At 33.6% G+C, this 21,277-nt stretch overlaps 1 protein-coding gene and 1 long non-coding RNA gene across 6 annotated transcripts in view; both read left to right on the top strand.

Annotated features, from left to right (window-relative positions):
- Rimklb (ribosomal modification protein rimK like family member B) overlaps positions 1-10,956 on the top strand; it is a 77,729-nt gene extending 66,773 nt beyond the window's left edge. For all 5 annotated transcript variants that reach the window (XM_078015281.1, XM_021720864.3, XM_078015279.1 and 2 more), the window contains exons 4-6: positions 1,756-1,842; positions 3,043-3,246; positions 8,329-10,956. In XM_078015281.1, coding sequence (XP_077871407.1) covers positions 1,756-1,842; positions 3,043-3,246; positions 8,329-8,792 — 755 coding nt within the window. In that variant the 3' untranslated portion in view covers positions 8,793-10,956. The remainder of the gene's footprint in view (positions 1-1,755; positions 1,843-3,042; positions 3,247-8,328) is intronic.
- A 1,947-nt stretch (positions 10,957-12,903) lies between these two features.
- On the top strand, positions 12,904-20,412 carry LOC144364946 (uncharacterized). Its single transcript, XR_013423109.1, has 3 exons — positions 12,904-15,889; positions 16,888-16,980; positions 19,590-20,412. It is a non-coding gene; the product is annotated as an uncharacterized LOC144364946 (long non-coding RNA).
- The last annotated feature ends 865 nt before the right edge of the window (positions 20,413-21,277 follow it).

Raw genomic sequence — 21,277 nt, 5'->3', positions numbered from 1 at the left:
TGTAGATTTGTGAACATGAAGAAGCTTCTTAAGAGAGTGACTTTCAGTATTAAGAATTTTGAGTTATGTCTTCAGATTAGTTTCACAGTATGAGGTAGAATGAGGTTAGCAAAATTTTTTGGTAAAATTCTTTGTGGTGACCTTCAATAATACTGTTGTGCGGAAACTGCTAGAGACAATGCTTAAGTGAGTTTGACTCTGTTCTAATTAACTATCATAAAAGTAAACGGAAAGCCAAAGTTTGAGGTAAAAGATAATATTTGTGTGATTTCTTATTGTCATTATAATTTTCATAACTTCATAAATATATTTTTAAAGAAAATATCTTAAGTGCTTTAAAACAGTGTTTCTGAAACTATCTGTAGTTTCAGAATCTTTTTTTTTTTTAAAGATCCATTTGCTAAGGATTAATACTCCTGTAAAATACAATAAAAATATCACCACAGTTGCTTTAAAGCTTCTAGTTAGTGTTTACTCTGTTTGTGTTTATCATATGTCAATAACAAGTCATAAACACGCACAGGTTACAAGACCATACTTTGAGTAGCAGTGCTGTGAACAATATTATGCTAAAGTATTTCTTGCCCTTCCAGTTTTTCTAGTTTGGAAAAGATCAGTACAGTATTTTCCACAGACATTTCTCTAAATAAATCTCTAGTTGAATACTTGGAGGTACTCCCCCCCACCCTCCCGCAACTTTCTTTAATTCAGGGTTAGGAATCAAACCCAGAGCCTGATGGATGCTAGGCAAGTTCTCTAACTGTAATCAATACTTCCAGCCTTTATTTTAAAAAAAAAAAAAAAAAAAAAAAAGTGGATCAATGGGAATTCTGTCTTCCTGATACTTTTGGTATATTAGCTTGGATTCTGGTTTTTATGAGAATAGAAAGAAGAAAAAGGTTAATCAAATCCATCAACTCTAATATTGATGGATTAAAATTTGTTGGCTGAATTATTTTAATTTCTCTAAACTGCAAATTAACTTTTTCATGGCTTGATTTCCCTCTGTAATCATGCTGAGTTTTTACTAGCTACATTCTATTTATGCTCTAATCTTGCTGTTGTATCATTTGTTCCTGGGCAATAAAGACAAGTAAGAAACAAGACAACCCATGGATTCTGAGTGCCTCAGTGTAGAATGAACTCTTATTAATCACAGCATAACAATAAATAAGCTGTGTGTTTGATAATTAAGAGAGGTATGTATGCCTGCATCTGTAGGTGTATACATGCATGCAGTATCTCCTCAACCCTGAATAAATCTTTTGTTAACCAACTCAGTGTTCAGTGCCCCCCCCCCCGCCCCAGTATTGGTGATTGAGTACAGGGCCTAGTTAGTATTCTACCACTGAGCTACACCTTATCCAGCCTTCGTTGTTTAGTTTCTTAATCTGAGGAAGGAATGTATATATTAAATCTTGTGGCTTTGGTTATTTGTGTGGTAGAGGGTTACAATATTAAAAATATAAAAAATGATATTATTTTTAACTGAAAGACACTTTTTCTTTAGGTTGGATATCAGAATATGTACAGTTTAAGAAAGCTATTACCTGTTTTACAAGGAGTAGTTTTTTAAAACTGATAACTGGGTAATACTTTCAACTTACTTGTGTCCTGCAAGAAAACATTAGCTCCATACAGACTCTTACTTTCTACCTTCCTGAACTATTTATTTTTGGCCTCCATAAAACTGTTCACAAAATACTTCTGTTGTTCTTAGATTTCTTTCTTTCTTTTTTTTTTTGCCTAAACCAGGTGGCCATGAAAATTTTGCTAAAATGATTGATGAAGCAGAAGTACTGGAGTTCCCAATGGTAGTGAAGAATACACGGGGTCATAGAGGTATTGTATAAGTTCTTGACATGATACAGAATTTTTAAATTATTTTTGAAAATTAGTAAGGGTGATTTTTGTAACAGAATGCTGAAGAATAAAGAGAAATTGATAGGTACATGACATGTCACACTTCTAGGTGGTTATTGCAATATAAGTTTAACTAGAAGCTGTTTCTGTTTAGAGTTGTTCTAGATGTTTTACATGCACATTCATAGTAAGCCTCAAATTAATTACTTTTATCTTCCTTCTTAAAAATTTGAACACCTTAGATCTCTAACTTAAATCATCTCCCTCCCAATTTATAAGTTTAAATTCTTGGATATTTAAGGCAAACTATAAGTCTTTTTATAAGAGTCTGTGAAAATATGTAATGACTTCAAGTTAAGGGAAGAATGTTTAAGGCATAAAATGATTTATAAACATGAGGACAGTACAAATTTAGTGCTTTGACTGGGATGGCTGGATCAGTTTAGCTGGAACTGTTGACTGAATCAGAAGGGACATGGGTTTTGTCCCCCAAGAAAGGAATTTATAATTACATTTAAAAAGAGCTACTTTGATTGGCACAAAAATAGGAGTAGAACAGACTAATGAATTTAGAAATAAGTTGACATGTATAATACCATGCTGTTACTCCATACTAATACAGTATTAATATTATACAATAGTATATGACACTTATACTTCTAACTCAGAGGGAAAAGTTTTGTTAATAAATGATACTAGCATTATTGGCTAATCTCTGGATTTTTACCTTTCAGCATTTGCCAAAATGAGTTCTAGTTTACCATAAAGTATGGAGGTTGAGGGAATGGTAGAAGAAGATTATTAGCTTTGTCCTTAAACATTCTTGTATTATCTCATTAATTATAATTAAATTACATTCTAACAAGGAGAACTTTAAAAAGTGTAATTTTTTATTTCCTTTTTTTCTTTATACCAAGAATTGAACCCAGGGACACTTTGCCACTGAGCTATATCCCCAGCTCTTTATTTTATTTTGTGACAGGATCTCACGAAGTTGCTGATGCTGGCCTCAGACTTGTGGTCCTCCTGCCTTAGCCTCCCAGGTCCCTGAGATTATAGACAAGCACTATCATGCCCAGCTGTAATTAGTTTTGATTGGTACTCAAGAATGTGCAGGTAGTAGATATTAACTGCCCACAGTTTGACTTATGTGTATATATTATTCTTTTTAAATCACAGGTAAAGCTGTTTTCTTGGCTCGAGATAAACATCATTTGGCTGATCTAAGCCATCTTATTCGTCATGAAGCTCCATACCTGTTCCAGAAGTATGTTAAAGAGTCTCATGGACGGGATGTGCGAGTTATTGTTGTCGGAGGCCGTGTTGTTGGTACCATGTTACGTTGTTCAACAGATGGGAGAATGCAAAGCAACTGCTCACTAGGTAAAAGTAATGCAGGTGTCTTTCTGATATACAAAGTAAATGTTATAGCTTTTGTCCTGTATTTGTATACAGCTATAGGCCTTTTTACTTAATAAGTTTTTTTTAACAATTTTTAAACATGCCGTAAATTCAATATACTTTTTTTTTTTTTATGGAGTTAGAATTCTCTGATCATGAAAATTTACTGTCACCCAGGTTGAATTTATAACCTGAGTTAATACATGTATGAGATATCCAACCAAATTTAAGAGTTTTTGTCTTTGGAGATATATTTATCTTATATATAAGTGGAATTTATTCAGGCTATGGCCTGAATGTTATGTTATGACCTACTTTACTTAGCAGTCCAAACAAGATTGCTGATTCTGATTTACCTAATTATGTGTTTTCCAGGGTGGGGTTGTGGCTCAGCATTAGAGCACTTGCCTAGCATGTGCGAGGCCCTGGATTCGATCCACAGCACCACATAGAAATAAATAAAATATATTGTGCCCAACTACAATTAAAAAATAAATAGTTTTTAAAAATGTGTGTTTTCCTTGATCTCTAATTGAAGTGTTTTTCCTTGATCTCTAACTGAAGTGCATCAGAGGTTAGCCTTTCAATTTTCCTCTTCCCTGTTTATATCACTTACTTACTTAGTAATCTAGCTCCGGACTTTAAATACCATCATATGCTTATTATTTTCGAATTTGTATCTTTGATTTAGCCTTTATCCCTGAACTCCTTGCTCATACAAGTAACTAACTACTGACCATGTTCATTCTTGAACACCTGATCTGTCCATCCTACTTCATGTTCTACCCACAATATTCTCATCATTCAATGAATACTCTGTTCTTCAGATTAGACAAAAATCTAGTCATCCTAATCCCCCTGTTTTCTTTAACTGCAAAGTGTTAAGAACTCCTTGAAATCTTTAGTTTCTCCAAATATATTCAAATCTGCCATTTCTCACCATTGCATTTCAGAATGGAAACATTGTAAAACTATAAAGAAAAAGCAGTGTATTTTTCCTTTATTGGGATTACCTTGATAGCCCCTTAATTGGTCTTCTGGATTGTGTTCTTCTCATCTTTTCCTAACAAAGTAGTGATACAACAGATCCTTGTACAGCAGTAATTCTCTTCGCTATTTATGTTTCACTTTTCATTATTTCATTTATAGTATGAAAAAACTAGCAAATTTTATAAGTGAATTATACGTAACTTCTAAATTATGCACCATTCTAAGTATATGAAGTTTTACACTCTCTGGTGATATCCTCCATCTCACCTAGGACATGAATCATGCCTTTGTATAGCATATCTACATTGTACGAAATACCCACCTTTAACTTGGTTATCAGATTGACTAACCACTAAACAATGATTCCAAAGTACAAGAATAGTAGTGTTGGGGCAGTTTTATTACAATATGATTGTCAATTTTTATTATTGTTGTTAATATCTAACTGACTAATTAATAAATAAACTTTAACATAGCTAGGTATTGTAGGAAAAAAAACATAGTAAATGGTTTGGTATGCACAATTACTGGCATCTATGGTAAGGAGAGGGGTGTCTTACAACATATTTCCCACAGATGAGGGAGGATTACTGTATATTGCAAGACAAATCAGATCTTGCTCACAGTCCTTTAGTAGCTCCCCATTTAATTTAGAGAAAAACAAGTTTATGTAGTGGCTACTAGACCCTACATAATTTTATTCCTAGTTACTTTTCTGAGATCTACAACCACATGGATGAATCTCAAAAACATCATGTTGAATAAATGCAAGTCAGAGGAGAATATATGTAGTCTGATTCCTTATTATGTAAAATTTAAATATACAGCAAAACTTAACAGTGCATAGTTAAGAATGCAAACATTATAAAACTATAAAGAAAAAGCAGTGTATTGATAAGCTTGAAATTCAACATAAAGACTTATTTCTGAAAATATAGGATATAGAGTAGGAGCACACAGAATTTGAAAGGAATTAGTTATATAATTTTCATTGTAAAATTATCTCCTTAGTTATATTAATTCCAAAGTTTTTTTATTTGTTTGTTTGTTAAGGTTGTTGTGAATGGAATGATTTTCCTGATTTCTTCTTTGACTGAATCACTGTTGGAGTACAGGAAAGCTGTGGGTTTATGGGTGTTGATCTTGTATCCTGCTACTTTGATGCACTCATTTATAAGCACTAGAAATCTTTTGATGAAGTTTTTTTGGGGTCTTCTAGATAGAGGATCATGTCATTGCAAACAGATAGTTTGACTTCTTTTCTTATTTGTATCCCTTTGATTTCCTTTTCTTACCTGATCCCTGGCTAGTGTTAGAAGGAGTATATTGAGTGGTGAGAGTGGACAGCCTTCTTCCTGATTTTAGAGGAAATTCTTTTAGTTTTTCTCCATTCAGTATGATGTTGGCTTTGGGTTTGTCATGAATTTATGGCGTTTATGAGGTTGAGCTAAGTTCCTTCAAACCCTAGCTTCTCCAGCATTTTTAATGTGAATGGATACTGAATTTTATCAAAGGCTTTTTCTGCATCTTTTAAGATGATTATGTGATTCTTGCCCTTACTTTTTTTTAAGTGGTAAATTACATTTATTGATTTGTGTATGTTGAGTCAACCTTGTATCTCTGGAATGAAACTTACATGAAAACTATCTTTTTTCTGTGTTTTTTAATGTGGTTAGCTAATATTTTGTTAAGGATTTTTGCATCTATATTCATCAGGAGTGTTGATCCGTAGTTTTCTTTCCTTGATGTGTCTTTGTCTAGTTTTGGTATCAGAGTTATACTAGTTTTATAGAATGTATTTAGGAGTGTTCTCTCCCTTTAATTTCATGGAATAGTTTGAGAAAGATTGGTATTAATCTTTCTGTACAGTCTGTTAGAGCTCAGCTGATATTCCATCTGGTTTTGAGCTTTTCTTTTTTTTCTAAGGCTTTAATTGCTGTTTCAGTTTCATTCACTTGATTATAATGTATATCTTCTTCCTGATTCAATTCGGGCAGGTTATGTGTGTCTAGAAATTTGTCAGTATCTTCTAGATTTTTTAGTATATTGGAGTAGAAGCTTTCAAAATAGGTTCTGATAATCCTTTGGATTTTAGAAGATTCTATGGTGATATCTCCTTTTTCATCTTTAATCTTATTAAATTGAGTCTTCTCTTTCTTAAGTGATTTCTCAAAAATGACTGTACTCTCCTTCAGTTCCCATTTATTATCATGGTCATCATTATCACCACTACCACCAGTGATACTGGGGATTGAACCAAGGGTGCTTTACTCTGAGCTACATCCCAAGCCCTTTTTAAATTTTGAAACATGGCTGAGGTCCTCATTAAATTGTTGAAGCTGGCCTTGAATTTGCAATCCTTCTACCTCCTGAGTTGCTGGAATTAACAGTTGTGTACAAACATAATGACTTTCCTTAAGTTCCTCTACTGAATTTTTTCGTTCCGTACTTGGTGCTGTACCACTGAGCTGTATCCCCAGCCTTTTTTTTAAATTTTGGGACAGTCTCATTAAGTTGCCCAAGCTGACCTCAAACTTGAGATCCTCCTATTTCAGTCTCCTGAGTAGTTGGGATTACAGGTATGCACTGCTATTCTTGGATGTTCTCTTCTGAATTTTTTAAGTTGGGAAATCATGTTTTGTTTTTGCTTTAGAAAGTCTTTTTAAATTGAACTTGAATCTCATTAACTTCTTATTTCTTTCATTCAAGTGGTAGATTGATTTTTATCTTGTTGTTGCATCAGGGCTCACTCAGCTCTGGTTATTTGCATCATATTATGTATGTCCTCTGCAGACACTGGGAAGCTTTGTTTCTTGAACCTCCCCTACCAGCTTTGGTGGTAGGGAGGACTCAGCACATCAATCTAGCTACTCTTTGGCCTCTTTGAATTCAAGGAGAAAAGCGTGCTCATGTAATATTGTTAGAGATACTTCTGTGAATGCACAGAGCTATTTCACTCAAACTTTTCTCAAAGGTCTTTTCCTTCTTTCTCTCTTCAGAATCCTGAAGCTAGTCTCCAAGAGAGAACCTAGTTCTGCTTCATTTCTCTCAGATAACAGCAAAGCCCATAAATCACCGTGTTCAACTAGTTAACAACCCAGAAGCTTTTTTATTTTAGGAATGGCAAGATAAATTAGAGTGTAGGTTGTATAGAGGAACAGAGCCATGTTCAGCCATTCTTTCCTAGGTCTTTATTTTTCATCTCAGCTGTCTTTTTCAAATTAAAAATTTATAAAAGTTTTTTCTTTTGTAACAGAAAGTGGCCTAACTGTTTTTGTGCAAAAGTTCATTATATAATTATCACTCTATATCTACAGGTTCTGCTTCCAAAGATTTAACAAACTACAGATTGAAAATATATATTTTTATTCCATCAAATTCCAAAAACAAACCTTGAGTTTGCCATGTGCTAACTAATCTGCAAATCAAGTGATGTATGGGCATACCCTGCTGTAGTCTCCTGCCATATGACAGATCCTTGGTCTCTCCCCACACTTGTTGTTTGAGCATTGTTCATCTTGAGTCTTCTTTTTGTAATGTGCAGTTAGGCCTGCAGTGATGATGTTGTATTGAACATGTTGGAGGTATTTTGGGATTATTACTCCTAAACAGTACAGTATAAGAACTTTGTATACAGTGTTTACATTGTATTCAGTATTGTAAATAATCTAGAGCTTATTTTAAATTTTGTACTACATCATTTTGTATGAGACTTCAGCATGTGTAGATTTTGTATTTGGATGGTGGTGGAACCACTTCCTGTTGGTTATCAATGAGCATTGTATTAGGTTCATATTATTGCAGGTAATATGAAAGTGCTTTAGAGAAAGTTTAATGACTTTCTCAGAAAAAGTAACATTGAAAAAGTGCTAAAGTCAATTCTTTAAGAGACTAGATAAGGACAGAATCTCTAATGCAGTAAATCTAGAGTCCAAAATTCCAGTTATATACTAGAATAGCACCTTTGTTTTCATTACAGAATTAGAAGAGAGGATTAGCCTTATGAGACTAACATCAGTTTTACTTCAAAACTTTGTTATTTTGGTAACTTTTTTCTTGTTTCTCCTTTGCCAGGTGGTGTGGGAATGATGTGTTCATTGAGTGAACAAGGAAAGCAGCTAGCTATCCAGGTGTCTAATATCCTGGGGATGGATGTGTGTGGCATTGACCTGTTGATGAAAGATGACGGCTCCTTCTGTGTCTGCGAGGCCAATGCAAATGTAGGTTTCATCGCCTTTGATAAGGCTTGTAATCTAGATGTAGCTGGTATCATAGCAGACTATGCCGCCTCCCTTCTGCCCTCTGGCCGGCTCACCCGGCGTATGTCCCTGCTCTCCGTGGTGTCCACGGCCAGTGAGACTAGTGAGCCGGAGCTGGGTCCCCCTGCCAGCACTGCTGTCGACAACATGAGCGCAAGTTCCAGCTCTGTCGACAGTGACCCTGAAAGCACGGAGCGAGAGCTACTCACCAAGCTCCCAGGGGGCCTATTCAACATGAACCAGCTGCTAGCCAATGAAATCAAACTCCTAGTGGAGTGACTCCACTGGTAAATAATTAACCAACAAAACCCTTGTAAAACCTTCTTTTTCTTTTTTCCCTTTTCTTTTTTAAGCCAACTTGCAATGCTGTTCATGGAGGATGCTCAGGAGGATGAGAGGAAAATTAGTAGGATTAGTTGAGAGAAGAGGGAAATAGATGAGACCTTTGCTAATAAGATATTACTGACTAATTTACAGATTCTACAAAGAGGCAGAAGAGGTGGGATAGAATGATGTCAGGAGGCTCTCTTAGTTACTTTTTAAATTACCAGAAACTGTATGCTTTCAGGCCATGAGGCACATGAAAATTTTGTTCATGGTTCCTTTTGTTTTTATACAAAACATTGATTTGGTTCAAATATCCGATAGCATAACCTTACACTGTGTTTGAAAATTTGTAAAGAGCGAGGAAAACATCTGCCTAAATTACAGGAATTTTTAATCTGTAAATCTGAAAATTCTACCATTTTGCTGTTAAATAGCAGCTTTAATTCATAGTTGTTTATGAAATCTTAAGGGGCTCTTTTATTGGTATTTTTCATTTTTATGTTTTGTTTTTTCCCCTTAATTTGGGTGGGAGGGCAAACTAAATATAACCCAATAAAGACATTTTTTTAATGACAAAATTGGCATGTTTGCATGATGACAGAGAAATGAACAGTATTGCAATGTCTGGTATACAAAATAACATTTACTCAATGTAGATAAAGTTACGCTAGTTTAAAATATGTGCATTGACTTGTATTTGTTAGTGTTTTAGTCTTTTTTGAAAGATATATGCTCTGTTAATGTTACTTTTTTTTTTTTAATACATGCTAGTCTAACATTCCCTGCTCTATGCCTGCATCTTTTAATAATGGCCAAAGTGGAAAAAAAAAATGCTACCTTTTTGTTAACAAGACATTGACTTGAAACATGTACATTTAAAACCTTTTATTTTTTTTTCTGTTTTTCTCTTTGTGGTTGGACATTTAAAGAATAAGGACAAGGAAAAATATTTTTGGGGGGCACATCAGGGACCTATAATTTCTTAAGTATAAAGCTAAAGTGTTTTCTAACGCCAGCGTTACATATTTGCATTTTTCACATTTTACAAGGGAGTATATATGTATGTGTGTGCACGCATGCATGTGTTTGTGTTTTGCTTTTATTTATACCAACCAAACAAAAAGGATAGATTATAGAGAATGGAGCATGATGGGAAACACAGTTTTTTACTTTAAAAAACAGATGCATTGTTTTCATGACTTAGACTCCACTGGGGTAGAGGTAGTCACCTAAAGACATAAGAATAGGTGCTTCTTAGGCCTTCATGTGTATTATATGTATGTTGTTTGGTTTTTTCCTTTGTTTCTAGACTGTTCGGTGTATGATTTATTCAAAGCTACATGCTTTTTGTCAATGCTCATGGCTATGCATTTTCTCTTTTTACACATAGGATTTGGGGTTGGGTAGACTGGATGTTTTTATTTGGGGATTAAATTAGCAGTATTGAGTCTCATATAGCCCTACTCCTAAGCCTTCAGTACTGACCACTCTTTTTATTTCTTTATTTTCTGAATCACAAAAGCCCCAGAACTGCATATAATATGAGCCTTTATAACATTGGTTAAATTATCTTAATGATGGGTTTGGAAGGTATGTTAAGAAATGGAGGTGCTACAGAGCTCAACATAATTTTTTAAACAGCAAGTTCCATCTCCCTACAAATCCTCTGAAGCTTTTACCCAAGCCCTTCCTTGCCTCTCCAGTGCTATTTTTCCTTCAGATGGACCTTAACATAATTTCTTGGACACTACTAGAGAGACTTCGAGGCAATAATAAAAGATCAGTATTAACCAGCTCTAACAGAGGTTTGATCATGCTTACTTGTACAGTTTTTCCCCGTTTTAAAAAGGAATGTAATAAAACTTGTTTTTTCCATAGAATTAAATACTATTAAAATTGAGTGAAAGGTTGATTGTTGACAAATAGAATAGTACCTCTAATCTGTGCACTGTCTCATTTCACCTGAGAAAAAATATAACTGAAGAGGAGTTTCTAATTTATCTTTAGTATATTCTAATTGCATCTAAAAGAATTTGACTTGCACAGGGTTATTGGGGGGCTCAGACTCACATAAGTACCTTTGCCTCATTAACAAAAATAAATACTTGGTACTTTTGCCGAATGACCATATTTTGAAAGGTGCATACTATTTGGTATAGAGAAATAAATGAAGAACTGCTTAATCAAACTATCATTCATATGTTCATGTAGAGACCATCTGGTTGCCATACATATTATGATACATATACTTTGAACAGTTATATATCATATGTATATAGGTTAATATGTATTTAAAAACACAAAATGAACAACCTCCTTATTTGATGAAAAACTAATTTTGTGTTGTGGGTAAGGGATGAGGAAAAATGTAGTTAGCCATTTTTTAACAACCAAATTAAGCAACCATTTTCAAGAAATATCTGAAATCTTCACCTATACTTTTACTCCCTGTTTGTCCATTTTCTGTGCATTCATACTATATTAAAACATGACCAGTCTATTTCTGGAGTTCACACTCACACATTAGAATGAGAAGGTTAGGAATGATCATATTAGATTTCAAAAACATGGGTATCTTGAATTTCCTCAAAAATTAAGGTAAAGAACAAGAAAAAAAATCATGCTGGAAGAACTCAAAGTGAATATCAGCATTAGATATTTAAGTGGTAGTTGAATTTATTTTCATAATTGTTCAATAACTTTTGTATGATCTTCACTATTATGAGAGATAAAATGTATTTATCAAATATATGTAATCATTATCATGCCAAATTCTGAATTATTGTTGAATTTTTGTATATTGTTAAAATTGTAATTCTAAATTGTATTTTTAAAATAATTCTTTCTGATATTGTTTTTATGTCACCCATGATGAAAACTGGACTTTTACTATATTATCTATACATATGAACTATTTCCATTTAAAAATTTTTAATAGTCTTTTTTCTTTTTTGGTGCCTATAATTGGTCATTTCTGCTGGCTTTTCTCCAATGAACTTTGAAAAAATCTTTCTGTATATGCTATCAATAAGAAAACTACCCTGGAACATTAGAAAAATCCAACAAGAGACTTGCTTTCATGGAGCACTTTGTCAGACTTTGAGAAAAGGTACCGAAGGCATTGAAAAAAGTCACTGACTTTCAAAATCATCTCCTTTTTTCTCAAGAAGAAAGCAATGGGAAAACAAATTCTCTTCGTTCAGTGAGCCCCCACTTTGGGGCTTGGGGGGCTTAGAGACATTGTGAAATCAACCCTTGTGTTATATTTTTCTCCTGGCTCGCTTTTTTTGAGAAGGTTTATGGGCTATTTGGCTGGTGAGACACGATCCCCTCCTAAGAAAATGTAGGTGCTCAGACAGGTAACCTCTGCTGCTACTGTTTTTATTTGTTTGTTTGTTTAATTTTATTTAAAATTTGTTTTTTGTTGTACTAGGATTTTAAAAATATGTAATATATTGCAGGATTTATAACCAGGTTCACTGCTCTTTCTTTTTTTTCTTCTTAAACAAAACAAAACAAAATTTCATTTAAAATACAGTGTAGGTGCATTTGAAGCTTGGATATTGGAATATTTCGGTAGTGGACAGAAATCTGCTGTTGGAATCTCTAGTCTTCCAGGTTTAATTTGAAATGTTTTTAGTTTTGTTTTCGATTTTTGTGTGGTATTTTATTTCCTTTATACCAGTGCCCTTTTGCCATGCTGTTTTGGTGGCTGTCTAACTCTAGTGAAAATTTTTCTATATTAACGAAAGTTTGGCTTTTAAAATTCCTTAATGTTTTGGATTTTTAAAATTGTTTTTAAAGAAATATTCTAATTGCTTGCACTGTTACTGTTCTTTGCCAGCCTTTTCAGGAGCCAAAAAAACAAATACAAACAAACAAAAAAATACCCAGAGAAAAAACTTTCCTTCTTCCCCCTTCCTGATGATGAGTGAGAAGTATTGAGAACTTTCGGGGTCAGTGCCCTTCTAAACTCCCCTTCCCCCAATAATGCAGCTGTATAATGAATGCTAAATGCAGCGGTTTGGATTCAGGCACAGCCCCAGCCTGCTTGCAGGTAATTTGACTCTCCTTTCTTTCCATCACAAGGCTAACTTTACTTTTCTTTTTAAAAGTTTCCTTTATTTATGCACTTTAAAGGCAATGTGGGTTTGTCATAACTGTCATTTAAAAAAAATAATGCATAAATATATCTAGCAAATTTGATTAAAGGAGATGTTTTGTGGGTAACATTTGAATTGATTTGAGATGAACTCAGAACTTTTCTTTGGGAATTTTGTTTAGCCATTTAGAAAATTCCATTCCTTGCATATATGTCTATAATTAAGTATTTCAGAGTGTGACTTTTGGCTTTGTTTTTGTTTTGGGTTTGTTTGTTTCTTCCATTGTGCTACTCTGGCTTAAGCTTTTTCAGGGGTTGGTGTTCCGAATACACAGTGAGCTCACAGTATAAAGACATCAATTAGGAGTTGACAGGTATGGAAAACTAGAGTTTTGAAAAGGTAAAATTAGGTTGTAGGTTATATATATGGTAAAAACTCACCATAGCATTCAATTACCTTAGTGCTTCTCTTTCAATAACATAATTATAAAAGGGAAATAAATGATGAAATACAGATAATAAAAAAGCATTTTAGTTATGGAAGCACTGTGATATCAGAAGTAATTAGCATTTCTGAGAAGCTAGCTCTTAGAGAAATAAATGTGAACAGTTTTAAGATTATCACAAAGTCAAGGTTTTAAGCAATCAAAAATTACAGTTAGAATAGTTTGAACAGTTAGAAAAGCATTACTGAAGCACAACATAGTGAAGCAGATTCATGATGATCATAAAGCCAGTGACAGGAGTAGGAGTGCAACTTGTCCATTTCAGTAGCCTTCCTATTAGTAGACTTATCCCCTTCTCTCTCTGTCCCCATCCACCCACCTTTTCCTCCTTTCTTCTGTCCTTCTGCAAGTTTTAGTTTTAATATGAGAGCTTAAACTACCATATTTTTGCATTTTGGTAAATAATCCTCATTTCCAGTATGTTAGAATGGCAGCAAAAGTAGCCAGTACCTTTTCTGTATATGCTTCTGCATAATTTTATACTGTAGCTTTAAATTTCTTATCCAAAAAGGCTATAAGTTTTAAAAAAAAAACTACTAGTTAGTTAAAAAGAAATCCTGACTCTAGTTCTCTTTCTAAAGCTAAAGGGAGGGCATGTAATAAGTCACATGTTCATTTACGTCATATAAAAAGATAGCAGAAGTCACTCCCATAGCATTTTAAGACAAAAATAATTTGTTGAGGTGAAATTTATTAATAAAGTAGTCCCAACTTCAGTCTTGCAGGAATTTATGATGTGTACTAATAAAAAGGTTCATTCAGGAGACCCTTGTTCTTTTGCTGCTAAGAATGGCCACCATTAAGATGTATGTAGTATGTAATTACATAGGGTATGGAGAGTTTAACAACCTCCATTCTGCTGCCCCCACTGCAAACCACTGACTTGTAAAGGATGATCTTGCTTTTAGATTTTACCATATTCAAACTTATTAGGTGGACCTTATATAGCATATATACCTGGCTGCAATTGTGGGGTTTGGGAACATGAGGGGTGGGGTGAACTGTTGTTGTTTTAGGTTTCAGTCAGACAGACATCCCTGTGCCCCAGTTCCCAGAAGCACAGCAGGCCTCTAGGAGCATCCGTGGGAACGGCGCAGTCCTGACATCACCAACTTCTCCTGCTCAGGCTCATCCCATATACAGAGGTCAAAAGGGTGGGGATTGAGATGGGGGAAGGAATGAGAAAGCAGATACAATGTCATTGCAGTGCCACTGTTGACTAGCTTTTGGTGCTTATGTCAGTGTTTGTTTTATTTTGACTTTTTTTTTTAAGTTGGCAAAATTGTGCATATTTATTTTATGGTGAAGGTAGTGGGAGGGTGGAACAAAAACAAGCCATTACTGTTACCATCCGTTCATTATTAGATATCATTCCTTAATAATTGATATAGAATAAATTTGAAATGTAGACCCCCAATGACAAACGGAACAAGAATAGAAATGAATCTTAGGTTTTAACAAGCAAAAAACATTGATGCTGTGTTAATTCCCAATTCTCCTATGACTGCTATTACATTTGTCATTCTGTCTGCCTTTTCCCCCTAATTTTCTATGTATATATATATATACAATTTGAGGAAATATGCATTCATGGTCAATATTTTTAAAAGACTTAAATTTATTACTCTTTTGAAAAAAAAAAAAGATCTATATATGTACCTCAGTGCTTATATGGGCATACAAATGCTACCCTATTTTAAATGTAGGTGGAGTATATGTTCGTGTTTTAATGTATTCAGAGCCATTGGGCAATAAGCAGTCCAGAACATTGAAAGCTCAAGCAGGTAAAGCACCTAAACACCCTTAGTTTCTAGAATAACTTAAAAAAAAATAAATAAAAGCACGATTTTCTATTGACGTATCTTCCATAATTCTTTGAGTGGTCTCAGAACTTTAAATTTGTAGGAGTTATAGACTACCCAGTTAAATTTGTGAGTTATACATTTACATAATTAACATTTATAGGGTAAATGTTAATTTACCCTATAAATTGTAAAGAAGGTAAAGAAGGAAACTATGACAGAACAGAAAATGAGATGGCAGTTGTTGGGTGTCTGAATCTTTTCACTTTCTTTTTTTAATTTTCCCCACTAGCATGAACATTGATCATACATTATTTGATTTTTGTGATTGGGATTTTTGTTTATGATTTTTTGGGGGGAATATCTGGGTGAGACATGCAAAAGTTTACACATGTGAAAATGTGACATGTTAAAGGTTTTTCTCTTTAGTCTTGAATAGTAAGCAAGAACTTTTTCTATATACCCTTCTGCTGCAGCAGAGAAATAAACTGGTAGGTGGCAGCAGAGGAAGGAGTTCTTCAGATTGATGGCTACTGACATAAAATCTGCATAGGAGAGGAGATATAGAGTATGACATAACCAAGTGAAGCAAGGGGGGCAAAAATGGAAACAAACATTACTGGATTTTGACTCTAAATGGTAAGTAATTTGTAATCAACGGTATTTTTTTAATTTGATACCAGTGCTGTGTTACATAATTAAAAATGGAAAAAAGTTAAGCTGCAAGTACATCTGATGTTTTAAAAATCTTCCAAGAAGAGTATACATTGTTAACCATTTTATAAAATTAAGACTGCCTCATTTTTAGTAGGACTGCTGAAGGGATAATTAGAGAATGTATTTTGGAAAAAAAAAAATCGGGGTAATAGGATATGGTCTATTGGCTGTTTCTTTTTGAACTAGTCCCATTTCCTTGTCACCCTGCATGCACATCAGTCCACTCTGTGTATTTATATTTCTTTCTTGCTTATCTGACTCTTAGTTTTCTCCTCTGCCTCTTTCTATCCCTTTTTAACTTCTCTTACCTTAGTTTGTCTGGATGGTCTTCTCTCTTTCAGAGTCCTTTGGATTTTACTTATCCAATGTTGTTATTTTGCATCTCTGCCTGCCTCTTTTTTTCTTAATAGTTAGTGAGTAAGTGTGTGTGTGTGTGTGTGTGTGTGTTCTTCCTCCTTTCCATTGGCATTTTTTGTCTGTAACTGCCTAGGCGTCTGTACCTGCATTTAGGTAAGTGAATCCATGTGGCACCATTGTGATTACTTACATATTAGAATTTGTCTGGGCTAAATAAAAGACAACAAATCATTTTAATTTTTAGTTGAACATGGACACAATACCTTTGTTTTACTAATTTATTTATTTTATGTGTCGCTGAGGATCTATTCCAATGCCTCACATGTGCCAGGCAAGTGCTCTACCACTGAGCCACAACCCCAGCCCAGCAAATCATATTTGAAGTTTATATTTACATTAAATTTATAATAAGCTGTAGGCCTGGTTATTCAATTATACGTTCATTTTAATTATAGTTTCTTTATTGTTTCCACCAACCAACCTGTTTGTTTATTTGAACAGAAATGAGAGGCAGTATAATTCTTAGTCTTATTTAGATTTGTTTGTTTTGTTTTGTTTTGCAGTGCTGGACTGTGAATCCAGGGCTTCATACATGCTAAGCAAGTGTTCTACCACTTAAGCTACTCTTCAGCCTTATTTAGGCTTTTAACTTCTCGGTAACTGATTTTTAAGGTCTATTATATTCAAACATGAGAAAAGCGGTCATTGTGTTATAGATACCATGTATTAGAGAAGATGAATTTTTAGTCTTTCAAATAAAAGTTAAAACGTAGCCATCTAAATCTTATACATGAGCATTTCAGAAGCTTTTCTATTCTCTTAAACTAACACACAAATAATTGTTTTCAGGAGTTATAGATGATAGAAATATATTATCCAGACAAGTGGTTATTTTTTAAAAAGTGAGTTCTCTCTCGCTGGGTTTGGTGGCACATGCCTGTAATCCCAGTGACTAGGTAATTTCAAGATAATCTGTGCAACATGGCAAGACCTTGTCTCAGAAAAGTGTATGTATGTTTGGGAGGGGGTTACTAGGGATGAAGCTCAGAAGGTGAAGTGAGGCCTGGGTTCAACCCCCAGTACTCAGGGGAGAGAGGAGAAAGGGGGAGTTCTATTGATGTCTATAATTGAGATGCTGACTTACAAAGGTCTGCCATAGAAATTTAGGAAGTTTAAAATGTAAACCATTTTATTTGAATTTGTAGAAAAGGAAATTAAAGTTTAGAGAAGTTAGTGATTTGCCCAAGATTAGAGAACCAGAACTAAAATCCAAATTACCTGATTATCAATGTGTAGTACTCTTTGCACTATATACCATATATTCTTTAAAATCTAATTACTGAACATGGTGTGATGCCACCAAAAAAGTTGTCACTTTCTATGCTTATCAATATCTAATACAGTATGGGGAGTCTGTTAAAGCAGTAGGTTGCCATTTTACATAATGTCATACAGAATTGCTTGCTCATTCACTTATTTGTGTTGTGTACATTAAATGGTATTATGAGTGCATCATTTCCAGGGTTTAATATTGAAAAGTTATTCATTGTTAAAAGAAGTTACAAAAAGGGCTAAGGATATAGCTCAGTAGTAGAGTGGCTGCCTAGTATTATATGCAAGGCCCTGGATTCAATCTCCAGCACTGCAAATTAATAAATTGTGTTTATTAATTTTATTAATTCTTTGTGTTCAAAGAAGAGGAGTGGATTTTTTTAGATCTAATATACCATTAATTAATTCTCACCTTGCCTACCATCCATTCCTATTCTGGAAAAGAAGTCAGTTTATAATAAACAATAATCTTTTTTTATTCTGAAATATCTTTTTTTTTCCTTGCATATTTTTTAGGCCAGCAGGGGGGCAAGTGAATAAATGAGTATTTACTTAGAAAGATAGGAAGTAACATGTAACATGATACTGGACGGGCTGGGGATGTGGCTCAAGTGGTAGTGTGCTCGCCTGGCATGCGTGCGGCCCGGGTTCGATCCTCAGCACCACATACCAACAAAGATGTTGTGTCCGCCGAGAACTAAAAAATAATAAATATTTAAAAAAAAAAAAAAAACAACATGATACTGGAATAACTGATATATTGTCTATGCAGTAAATTTTAATTTTCATTACTGTGTAAAAAGAAACTACCTTGTATTTTAAAAATTAGTGCTAAAAACATGCATATTAACATAAAATATGAATACACTGCCTTAAACAGCTTTGTGTTAATCAAGAATTTTGATTAGTTTATGAAATCATTGATTTGTGTTGTACTAGGGATTGAATCCATTGGCAGTGGTATTCTACTACTTAGCTACATCACCATCCCTTTTCACCTTTAAAAAATTTTCAGACAGTGTCTTTAAGTTGCTAAGGTGACCTTGAACTTGGGATCCTCTTACCTCAGCCTCCTTTAAAATAAATAAATAAAGTTATGCTTTTTTAGAGCTGAAAAAAGATGACCAACATGAATTGAATCTAAAATTAAATTATTCCGTTCTATGATTTATTGAAGACTTAGCCTAGAATTTTGTTTGGGCCTTTTAGTACTATATATTTAAGTTTTTTTTTTCATATAAGGAATTTTTAATCTTTCTCAATTTTGTCCTCTTGGTACAGTTTTTCTGACTAAAGTGGAACACAATGCTATTATAGTATTGTTAAGGAATAATACTATTATAGCATCTTTGTGACTGTATTTAAATTATTATGAATATTGTCTGTCTTCCATTGGATTAATTTTTATAAAATGTAAGTAAGCTATTTCTCTGAGGTAGTTTAATCCCTGGGAAAGTATACTTAAATAAGTAACTGTCTAAAATAAATCTAAATACTTGGGATAAAGAAAAGGAAAGGGAAAAAATGTGAGCTGTTGTATTGACAGCATCTTAAATGAAGTAGACATCATTATGGACCTATAAATTGAACTAACTAGTAAGTCTTCACCTACTAGAAAGAACAAATCCTAGAGATTTAGAATAGTTTCTCCTGGAGAAAACTCAAATTTGCTCATACAAAATAATAATAGGTATAGCTTTTAATTTTTAATGATAAGAACATTAAGAATCTTTCAAATTGGAATTAGAATATACTTTTGCTTACTGGGAAAACCACGACACAGAATGGCAATGTAAAGATTGTAGTCTTTGTTATCTATCCAATTTGTAGTAATTTATTGTTATGTTAGTTGATGTTGTGTCTTTCCCCCTCCCAACTGATCATAAAATTTATTTAAATCTGTAATTTGAGTTATATTTGTTTTTCCCCCTAGGTTCTCTTGAAGTAACCAGTGATCCTTTGATTATCTCATTAGCAGAATGGATGAAGATAGATTTCACCCTTTTTTCAAGTGAAAAGTAGAAATACACAGAACAAGAAAGCAGTAGTTCTAACTTGTTTAATTCAATGTGTTTTCTAAAATAAAAGCACCATGAACTGAAAATTGAATAACAGAAAGTGTGACTTGTTCTTTTGACATTTTATCCTGTTCACTTTTATCTGGATATCTAAACTTGATATCTAGCTCCATGTATGTCATTTAAAAATTTTTTTTTTGATTTCTCATCTTATGCAAAATGAAACTCTTGAGTTTTTTGGTTCTTAGTCTTTGATGGAACTTTAGTAATTCTGAATGATTACTACTTTTGCACATAGGTGAACCCTAAAATATGTATTATGGATTTCACCCTGTGCCTTTCATCACTTTATCTGTCCATGCAGAATAATTGTTATTGTATTGTTTTATTTTTAAATCTCTGGAGAGTACTTTTCAAGAGTGGACTTTGTAATCAGATATTGGTACAGATTCCAGTTTCATCACTTAATGATTATAATGACCTTTGGACGAGTTACTCTCTTCAAACCTTAGATATATATTTGTTAAAAATGAAAATAATTGGTGGACTGGGGATGTAGCTCAGTGGTTGTGTTCTTCCATGGTATGTGCATAAGGCCCTAGATTCAATCTCCAGCATAACAACAACAACAAAAGAAGGAAATAATTGTTATTAGCTTAATGTGTAAGGATTAACTAATACATGTATGGTGCTTAGCAGGTACTTGAATCTTTAATAAATACTGTCCATTTTTATAAATTTTGATTATTGATACTTTATTCAAAGCTATGGAATCACTTTTTTTTTGTTTTGTTTTTAATACTAAAAGTTGGATTTTCTTTCTTGGTTTACTTTTTAGTTTTTCTACTTGAACTTCTTTCACCTGATCTGTGGCTGGAACATGAGGGTGGGGAGAGTTGTTGCCATGGCATTTTTCCTAATCTAGGCTGACAAATTCTTATTTCCACATTTCATTGGATTAGGAATTTTATGTAAGGAAAAAAGAAACATTATATATATTTATATATAAACATATGTATATTTCTTGCTCTTAGTTGGGAAAATTAAATCCTATTGGATTAAGGAATATGCATATGATACATAATATTAACAAATGGGGGAAATTTAGGTGAAGACAAAAATAGAAAATAAAGGTGAGTTAAATCTTGAAAAATGCAAACCATCAGGTTGTGTACATTTCTTAAGTAAATGTACAGTGGAACAAAATTGGTTACAGTAGAATAAGATAATGAGAAGATTCATGATATTCTTAAGATAGAAGCAAATTTGTTGTTTGGGAAAAGCAGTATTTCCCAAACAGCAGATCAATATCATAACTCTGAATTAACAGACCAATAAAGGCAGTTCAATAAGAAGTCCCTTTTGATGGTCTTAAGATGATCCAGCAAATACATTTTAGAATGTCCAGAGGAGTTTTTCCTCAAAATATACTTGACCCATCTTATAATCTCTTGGGTTATTGAATGGAGATTCTAGGACCCTCACATGAATCTTTGGATGCCAAAAATATGCTTTTTTGCAGGAGTGCTTTACCACTGAGCTATATCCCCAGCCCTTTTTGAGACAGTCTTATTAAATTGCTGAGGGTCTGGTTAAGTTGCTA

The sequence above is a fragment of the Ictidomys tridecemlineatus genome, chromosome 6 (assembly GCF_052094955.1).
Source record: "Ictidomys tridecemlineatus isolate mIctTri1 chromosome 6, mIctTri1.hap1, whole genome shotgun sequence".
NCBI classification, from domain to species: Eukaryota; Metazoa; Chordata; class Mammalia; order Rodentia; family Sciuridae; genus Ictidomys; species Ictidomys tridecemlineatus.
The sequence above is the reverse complement of the archived record's forward strand: the minus strand, read 5'-3'. Positions and strand labels throughout refer to the sequence as shown.